The sequence below is a fragment of the Euphorbia lathyris genome, chromosome 5 (genome assembly GCF_963576675.1).
Source record: "Euphorbia lathyris chromosome 5, ddEupLath1.1, whole genome shotgun sequence".
In the NCBI taxonomy this organism is placed as follows: domain Eukaryota; kingdom Viridiplantae; phylum Streptophyta; class Magnoliopsida; order Malpighiales; family Euphorbiaceae; genus Euphorbia; species Euphorbia lathyris.
Genome location: NC_088914.1, coordinates 53,279,872 through 53,289,782, shown reverse-complemented (window position 1 = coordinate 53,289,782; position 9,911 = coordinate 53,279,872). Strand labels below are relative to the sequence as shown.

Below are 9,911 nucleotides of genomic sequence, written 5' to 3'. Positions count from 1 at the left end.
TTCCCTTCAATCTATTAGGCATGCCGGGATCACAAAGGAAACCCGTAGCACTCTTCCACTTCGACCAACCAGCTTTAATCCTATGGGCAACATCTCCATCTACTTCTCCATCCGTTTGGATAATAGATCCTAAATACCGGAAGCAATCCGAGGCCTGAACAACTCTCCCATCTAGGGTGATTGTCCCTGCCTCCCTACTCCTACGGCCGCTAAACTTACACTCCAAATATTCTGTCTTACTTCGACTCAACTTAAAGCCTCTAGATTCTAGAGTTTGCCTCCATAGTTCCAACTTCATCTCCACTCCTTCTTTCGTCTCATCAACCAACACAATATCATCTGCAAACAGCATCCACCATGGTATACCATCTTGAAGTGAACTTGTTAGTTCATCCATAACGATGGCAAAAAGAAATGGGCTTAGTGCGGAACCTTGATGCACTCCAATCGTAATAGGAAACTCTTCAGTTTTCCCAACACTAGTACGTACACTCGTGCATACTCCCTCATACATGTCCTTTATGATGTCAATATATTTCCGCGAAATGCCTTTCCTTATCAAGGCCCACCAAAGTACTTCCCTTGGTACCTTATCATATGCTTTCTCCAAGTCAATGAAAACCATATGCAAGTCTTTCTTCTTATTTCGATAGTGCTCCATTAATTGTCTCATTAGATGGATGGCTTCCATAGTTGATCTTCCCGGTATAAAGCCAAACTGGTTTTCCGAGATCTTCACCGTCCTCCTTAGCCTTTGTTCAATCACTCGCTCCCAAAGTTTCATAGTGTGACTCATTAATTTGATTCCCCGATAGTTGGCACAATCTTGGACATCGCCTTTGTTCTTATACAAAGGGATTAAGGTACTTTTCCTCCATTCTGATGGCATCTTATTGTTTCTCCAAATTTTGTTGAAGAACGTCGTCAACCATTCGATTCCTCTTTCTCCCAAACATCTCCAAATCTCAATAGGGATGCCATCAGGTCCTACTGCTTTCTTCAACTTCATCTTACTTAATGCCATTTTGACTTCACCCTTTTGAATTCTCCGCAGGCATTCATGATTTATCATATCGTGATGGATACTTATATCTCCAACATCTTGTTGGCGATCTCCATTAAATAAGTCATCAAAATAGGACCTCCATCGTTCCTTGATATCCTTATCTCCAACTAGGACTTTCTGGTCCACATCCTTCACACATTTAACTTTTCCGAGATCTCGCGTCTTCCTATCTCTCATCCGAGCAATTCTATATATGTCTCTTTCCCCTTCTTTCGTATCCAATCTTGTATACAGATCCCGATTCACCTTTGCTCTAGCATCTCGTATGACCTTCTTTACTTCCCTTTTAGCCTCTTTGTATTTTTCGTAGTTCTCGTCACTCCTACATTTCCCCAATAGTTTATAGGATTCTCTCTTACTCTTTACTGCTTGTCGTACTTCTTCTGTCCACCAAGATGTGTCCTTACCCGGTGGCATGCTACCTTTAGATTCCCCTAGAACTTCCTTCGCTACTTCCCTTATACTATGCTCCATCTTATTCCATATCGAATCTATATCTGAATCCATATTGCAAGTCCAAATATCTTTTTTGGTCATCTCATCCACAAATTTTTGTTGATTCTCCCCTTGCAATTTCCACCACTTAATCTTAGTCTCTACTTGAGGTGTTTGTTTTCTTATACATTTCCTACTTCGAAAATCTAGCACCACTACTCTATGTTGGGTTGTCGTACTCTCACCAGGGATCACCTTACAATCAATATAACTCTTTCTCCAAGCACTCCTTACTAAGAAGAAGTCAATTTGGCTCGCATTACCGCCACTCCGATAAGTCACTAAGTGGGATGTTCTCTTCATAAACCATGTGTTCATGATACTCAAGTCATAGGCTGATGCGAATTCCAAAATATCATTTCCTGCTTCATTCTTATCTCCAAAACCATACCCTCCATGAACACTCTCAAACCCATCTCGCCTAGAACCCACGTGTCCATTGAGATCACCCCCTAGTACCATTTTTTCATCACTAGGAACCTGTTGCACCACTTCCTCTAAGTCATCCCAAAAAGCTTGTCTTATAGACACATCTAATCCTATTTGTGGCGCATATGCACTAATGACATTCACAACCTCATCCCCTATCACTAGCTTAACACTCATAATTCTATCGCTCTTCCTAGACACCGCTACTACCTCATCAATATACTCCCTATCAATAAGAATACCTACTCCATTTCTACCTTTATCCTTTCCTGAGTACCAAAGCTTATAACCCCAAGGAGCTATCTCTCTAGCCTTGGCTCCAACCCACTTGGTTTCTTGTAGGCATAATATATTTATTCTCCTCCTCTTCATAACATCTACAATTTCAGCTAATCTTCCTGTCAAAGAACCTATGTTCCATGTCCCAAAGCGTAACCTACTACCCTTACCCCTACCCCTACCATTACCGTGGACTAGCTTATTTACCCGCAACCCTTGCATATTTGACACCACCCCTGGGTCCTGGGGTGGCGCGCCGCTTCGGGGCGACGACCTAGCAACCCTTGCACATTTATCACTACACCCGGGTCTAGGAAGTGCAGCGCGTCGCTGAGTAGGGAACGCCCCAACGGTATTTATATTATGGTTCATGTCATAAGATGTGGCTAAGTTTTACGCTGGCCGCCACAAACCTACCGCAACCCTCCTCCTTTGTCCGGGCTTGGGACCGGCTGTAAAGGCCACCAAGTGACCCTCACAGGCGGAGTTTATCCCTAACATTGATAAATTGGATAAATTTGAGAAATAATTCATAATATGGATGCAATTCCTAATTTTTAAATATGGATGCATACTTTAGTTTTATTTTTTTTATTAAACCATATATACTTTAATAAACTATAATTTCTTGACTTTTATCTAATTTATAGATAATGATAAACTATAAATAATAATAATAATAAATAATGATAAATTATAGATAAATAATAATAATTATTATAATAAATTATATATAAATAATGATAATATAATAAATAATGATAAATTACTGAATACTGAAACTGAATGCTGAAACTGAATGCTGAACTGAACTGAACTGAACTGATTGTTACTGAAATTAAGTGATAAAGAACAGGGCCTTAATCCTTTAATTCAAATATTCTAAGATATAATAATATCCAACGTTATCTCTTAACATGTAAATGTACATGTATAAATATCTTAACACTCAAACACACACAAACATAAATACATACATAGGGATGTCAATGAGCCGAACCGCTCATGAACGGCTCAATGTTCAGCTCGATAAAAGGTTGATCGTGTTTGACTCGATTTGTAAACAACCGAGCTTGAACACGATTAAACTCGATTCGAAAGCTCACTAGTAAGTTCGATTATAGGTTTATGAACAAGCTTATGAGAAAACTCGATTATAATGTTTATGAACACGCCCGTGAACAAACTTGGTTTGATTCTTTTACAATAATAATATTTTCATAAAGGGAGAAATGTAAAACAATACAGTTTTGTATAAACTTTAGTTTTATAGATTTCAAAACTATATAATTGTGTTAAAAAAATTTCAAATCAATATAATTAATTTAATTAGAGATAGAAACCATAGGAAAAAGGATAACCACACCCACCTCGATTTCAATGTCATTGAAATCCCCCTGTAACATTTATTTTTACTTTATTTCATATTCAAAATTCCTACCCTTTTTCCCCAAACAAGTATTAATATTCAAAACTTTAATTTCCTTTCCTCCTTTATTATTATCCCCTTTAACTTAATCCAAGCATAGCATTAAATTTAAAATGCACCACTTCATTTAATATTTGAACTGGGTAATCGGGTCATGGATCTACCAGAACCATTGCCAGGGTTTCTTGCACAGGGGTTTTAAGTGGATCCCCTTTATTTAATGAATTGCTCTCTTCTTTTTATATTTTTTTTCGTCCTACTCTCAAAAATCAAACAATCAGTCTCCTCCAGCCTCTAGGGTTCAATTCGAATTGCCATCCACATAGATTTCGCCGATTCAAGATGGTGAGTCTATAACTTTGTTTTCTCTTGCTCAGATCTACAGAATATCGTCTCATACTTAACTTTTTGTTTCTTTTTGCGCTGATTTCTATCACCTGCCTTTTTGTTTTCTTTTTGAAATGGGAAATCAGACGAATTTAGAGTCGGCAATAGATCAGTTGCAGAATGTCGAGAAGCAAATGAGGCTTGCCGGTGACGTCGCCGGCACAAAAAAGGCTGTCACTGAGATTCTTCAACTTTGCTTCGAAGCAAAAGACTGGAAGATGCTCAATGACCAGATTCTCCTTCTGTCCAAGAAACGTGGTCAACTTAAGCAGGTACTGAATTCATGCTCTGCTCTGTATAGGCTTTCAGCAGATTGTGTGTATATGGCTTTGAATTAAAAACATTTCCTTCATGATCGATTTATAGATTTAGTTGTTGAATTCGAGTCCAGAGTTATAATAATATCTCTGTAATTCAAGGGTTGGAGAAATGGTTGTTGTAAACCCTAATAGTTGGAAAGTCCTTACTTAATTAGCTAGGAAGCACTGACTCGGGTACTGGAACGGGTATGGCAACTGCATGTTTAGAAAATATGAGACACAGGTACATAACCAGTACGGGAATGGTAGAAACATTTAATACTTCAAACTATCAAAAAAGCCGCCGCTGCTGTATTCTTTTCAATAGATTTTGATTTCTTTTTTTAACTACGATTTTTTATATATCAACCCCTATTTTTTGTAAAATTATAAAAAATCTCTATAAAACTCAGAAGCTGGGTCCTCTAAGTGTCCTGAAAGTGTCTCCCTAAAAAAGGAAAGAAAAAGAGGGGGCACTTATTTGGAGTGTCGGGTGCGTGTCCGATACTCGTATGATAACCTTCTAGAAGTGTCGGTGCTTCCTAGGTGTAGCTTTTATGCCAAAGTTAAATTTCAATGTGTATGGCTGCATTAATTTTATTGTGGCTAGTTTTTAGGCTCCTTACTGGATTTACTTTGTATCTTTTGTTTGGTGGTAGTTGCACAGAACCTAATCAAACTGTTATTGAAACTTTGGCTATTGTTTTCATGTTCATTTTGTTTGTGGGGCCGTCTCGGTGATCTACAGGCTGTAACTGCTATGGTCCAGCAAGCAATGCAATACATTGATGAGACACCAGATATTGAAACTCGTATAGAACTTATCAAGACACTTAACAATGTTTCTGCTGGGAAGGTGATTTATGCAGAATGTTAATTTTTATTTTTTGGTTTGGTTTTGCATTTATATGCTTATATTGTTTTAATAAGATTATATATGCTGTAGATTTATGTTGAAATTGAGAGAGCAAGGTTGATAAAGAAACTAGCTAAGATTAAAGAAGGGCAGGGACTTATAGCAGAAGCTGCAGATCTGATGCAAGAAGTTGCTGTAAGTATGAGGTTTTTGTTCGGCAATAGTTTATATTAAACTCTATGTTATAATATATAGAAATAATAATATTTGTTTCTCATTTGTCTCTGAATATTTCGGCATTTCTTTGCTTCCTTTTTATGCCTTTTTTTGACATACAGGTGGAAACTTTTGGTGCAATGGCCAAAACAGAAAAAATTGCTTTCATTCTTGAACAAGTATGTGTCTCTTCATTTTTACCAATTCCATCATTTAGTTCTTATTGTTGAAGTTCTTTCTTCTAGACAAATGATTGAGATCGTCGACTGCAACCAAGTGGCTGAAGTTTTAAGGTCCAAGTGCAATCAATTGGGGCAAAAATGCAAAAAAATTAAAAAAGCGAATAAGTTCTAGGTCTTGCAACATGGTTTTATTTGTCAGGACTGCATCAGATTAAGGGTCTTCTTTGTAATTATTTCAACATTGATTTTGGGGATTGGTTAGTTCTTATTTATCAATTTTGTCTCAACTTGTGCATAACTTTTACAGGTTCGCCTATGCTTAGACCGCCAAGATTATGTCCGGGCACAAATTCTTTCAAGGAAGATTAGCCCAAGAGTGTTTGAAGTTGATCCCTCCAAAGAAAAGAAGAAACCCAAAGAAGGGGATAATATGGTCGAAGAAGCACCTGCTGATATACCATCATTGTTGGAATTGAAGCGTATATACTATGAATTAATGATAAGGTATCTTATTTTTGTTTCATTCTTCATTTTTACAGTATCTTATTTTTGTTTCATTCTTCATTTTTACATCATTATTTTAGCTTATTTTTGGATATTGATTTTTATGCATTTCTGTTTTATGTGCTCTCAGAATTATGATGGGCTTTTCTGGTTTTTTTGATATATGATCTGGTCTTTGGAACTGAATTATTAACTATGAAATTGCTATAGTTGGAAGTGGTTTTAAGATGACATTTTCACAGGTTTTGATGTTAGGATACAGTTGAATTACTGAACCTGGCATATGATTAATATACTTGTTACTAAAATATACTTTCTGCATATTTAGACCACAGGAAAAACTTTCCCGAATCACGGATTTATGTTTCCTGCATCATTGTTACTTTTATTTTGAACGTGATGCAAATTGCTTGAAGTGACCAACTTGTATGTGTTCTACATAACTTTATCACTCTGTTTATACCTTAGGGAATCCCTACTTTTTCTGATTTACATTGATTGGTAGCCTCATACATATTGCTTTTTGTCTTGAACTATGATTTGTTGGATAGATTTCTCATTTATCATGGCATTTTTGCATACTATTACATGACATGACATGCATAGAAGCAGATTAAGTATCTTCACGATCTTCTTGATTGAAGAGTTCGCATATCCCACGTTTTTCAATGTAAGATCTGGGCTTGGTTTCTTGTTTCTTGTTGTAATATTGCTCTTTTGAACTCTTTGATTTTAAATGTGTTTTAATAGCTTTGAATAGTTCTTGTTTTACAGTTGTGCATCTCAGTTTTGTTCTTACAAAGGATGCGTGTCTTACCCTGTTCTCATTGTCTAGGTATTACTCCCATAATAATGACTACATTGAAATTTGTCGTTGCTACAAGGCAATATATGAGATTCCTTCTGTAAAGGAAAATCCTGCTCAATGGATTCCGGTAAATCCGTGTCTTTAATGCTTATCCTGCCAATTCATTTATATTTCTTTGGTGCCTTGACATTCTCCAACATGTAGGTTCTGAGGAAAATCTGTTGGTACTTGGTGCTGGCGCCACATGATCCAATGCAGTCGAGCCTTTTGAATTCGACCTTGGAGGATAAAAATCTTTCTGAACTTCCAAAATTTAAGTATGTATCATATAGATTCCATTAATTTTATTGTTTGAATTGCAATTTCTTGTTTGTTTATGCTTTGCTTGTTTCAATATTTTTCCATAGGTTGCTTTTAAAACAATTGGTCACAATGGAGGTAATCCAATGGACATCTCTTTGGAATACATACAATGAAGAATTTGACACAGAGAAGGACATGCTTGGAGGTTCTTTGGGTGACAAAGCAGCTGAAGATTTGAAGCAAAGAATAATTGAGCATGTAACACTTTCTTGGATGCTAAATGATGCCCTCCCTAATAAGCTCCTATTTTAGAATCTGCATTGATTGTTTTCATTATGATTGTTGCTTTTCAGAATATCCTTGTTGTTTCAAAGTACTATTCAAGAATTACTATGAAGAGGCTTGCAGAGTTGTTGTGTCTCAGCATCCAGGTTTGCATGTGCTTTGTTATTTCAACTACTTCTAGCTTATTAAACATCTGACTGATCTTTCTTTATTAATATGTACATGTGCATGTTCATTTTGAAATATTTGTGTATGTTTTCTTTGTTCCTTAGTGTGCATGTTAGTAGCTTATGCATTTTTGTTGGATAGTGCTTCTGTTCAGCAATAATATATTTATCAACTGTAGAAGAGTGACCCTTGTTGAACTTAAAGCAAAACATATCAATTGATGCCTGTATTGTTCAAGTGAATTCTATTTTGGATTGTATCTCTCAGTGTGAAGAATAAGTTATAATTTGGTTGGAAATTTCATATTCAATTGTTTGTTTCAAAAGGTATGTTGGAGACATTCACCTGAAATTGTCCCAAGACTTTTCTTTGTGAGGCCTATAGGCGTAAGCTATAGCTTTGGGATTGAAACAAACACCCTTGGCTGAAGTCTTTTTTATTAAAAACATTGGTGATATCTTAGTTGGAGGTGCCAAATTATGCTTTTGCATGCTAAGTTAGTTTAGCAAGTACAAGAGCAGAAGGGTTTGTATAAATTATTTTTCTCCTATATCTGACTTTCACGTTGTAGGTTGAAAATATGTAGTAAGGTGGTAAATCATGGAATGGTAAGTATAGGGTTCGTTGAGTTGAAAGATACAAGATCTTTATATTATCTTGGGTGATTTTATTTCCATAGTTTGCCACTGTCTATTCTGTTCTTTTTATTGTTTGAAATGGAAGGTTGTGGAGGAATCAGGGTTGGCCCCCCTCCCCCCCTCTTTTTGAGCTGTTAAATGTTTTTTATTGACACCCCTTAAATCTGGATAGTTACGGAGCTCAATCATGTTAACTAACATATCCATTAAAGTAAATTTCATTTAAATATAAATATTAAATGGGAGTGCAGTGAAGATGTTCCCCTAATTGGCCGACTATGCTTTATATCATCATATATTTGCATGCAAAGTTCAATTTCATCTTATCCAGTCTTAAGTTTGTGTCTAATGTAAATATAGGATGCGGAGAAGCACCTGTCAGATATGGTTGTATCAAAAGCTCTGATGGCAAGGATCGACAGGCCAAAGGGGGTTGTCTGTTTCCAAGTAGCGAAAGACAGCAATGACATTCTCAATTCATGGGCGGTGAATTTGGAGAAGCTGCTCGATCTTGTTGAAAAGAGTTGCCACCAAATACACAAAGAAACTATGATACACAAAGCTGCTCTTAAAGTTTAGAAGGGATGATTTCAGCAATTGCATGCAGGTAAACAGTTGTTTCTCTGTCAAAGGCATGTTATTATCATATGAAACTTGTGAGAATCCTTTCTTTCCTTTTTTTTTTTTTTTTTGCAGGTCCCAGTTTGAGCTTTTCTTTCAGTGGAATGAAATGATAGAGAAATTCCATTTAAAATCTTTTGGTGGGTAAGGCAGGCACTTGTGCAGAAGTTTTATGTTTGGTGAAGGAAATAGTGGCATCGTAGGGCAGAAAATTAAGACATTTTGTATACTTATGTCACATTACCATACCCACTGACTAATGGCAGGAACCCATGGATGATGGGCGGTTGTTTTATAGCAGTGGAAAGAAATTATTTTCTGCTTCTGTTTAAGATTAGCTATCATTTGCGCTCCAACAGCTAACTGGGTAACCACTTTTATGTATTCTATTCTGTGGTATCGCTTGCTATTCTTTTTGTGACATTAACGAATGCGGTGTTTACATTCTTACCATCTGAAATCATCAAATCTTTGTATCAATTTTATTCACCTCTTGAAATCGTCTGCTATTCTCATCAGCTTAAGGTGGATAAACTGGCATGCACGAATCCAGTTCTAATTGGGACTTATGTTTATTATGCAAGAATTTAACGGGTAAAGCTGATGTTATCTTAGATGTTTGGAAGCCATTTGTGCTGCCGGACGCAACATGTCTGGACTAAGATACAATTGACAAGCATCGACTTCTTTACAAATTTTTGGCTTCTTAAATGACTACTTTTGTTGTTTTGTAGCGATAAATCCTGTCTGTTACATTTTCTTAACTATTTCTTAGTCAACTAATATCTGCAACAGCTGAGCCAAATGTGCCTGCTCAATGGATATCATGTAAAATAATTTTTTAGCCAAATGAAATTGAAAAAAATAACATAAAATTAAATTTTTTTCTTGCATTACTAATTTATGTTAAAAAGTTAGTAACTTGAGATGAATGTAACATCTCTGG

At 36.3% G+C, this 9,911-nt stretch overlaps 1 protein-coding gene across 2 annotated transcripts; it reads left to right on the top strand.

The window, feature by feature from the left end:
• Positions 1-3,889: 3,889 nt before the first annotated feature.
• On the top strand, positions 3,890-9,418 carry LOC136229451 (26S proteasome non-ATPase regulatory subunit 12 homolog A). 2 transcript variants are annotated; one of them, XM_066018248.1, is made up of 12 exons: positions 3,890-4,043; positions 4,172-4,357; positions 5,133-5,240; positions 5,331-5,435; positions 5,579-5,635; positions 5,946-6,142; positions 6,978-7,077; positions 7,155-7,267; positions 7,358-7,511; positions 7,607-7,684; positions 8,705-8,951; positions 9,041-9,418. In XM_066018248.1, exons 1-11 carry the CDS (start codon positions 4,041-4,043, stop codon positions 8,921-8,923), a joined length of 1,320 nt encoding a protein of 439 aa, XP_065874320.1. In that variant the 5' UTR covers positions 3,890-4,040; the 3' UTR covers positions 8,924-8,951; positions 9,041-9,418. The 2 variants fall into 2 exon arrangements, with proteins under 2 accessions (XP_065874320.1, XP_065874319.1); XM_066018247.1 differs by lacking the exon at positions 3,890-4,043 and having other exon boundaries at positions 4,160-4,357.
• The last annotated feature ends 493 nt before the right edge of the window (positions 9,419-9,911 follow it).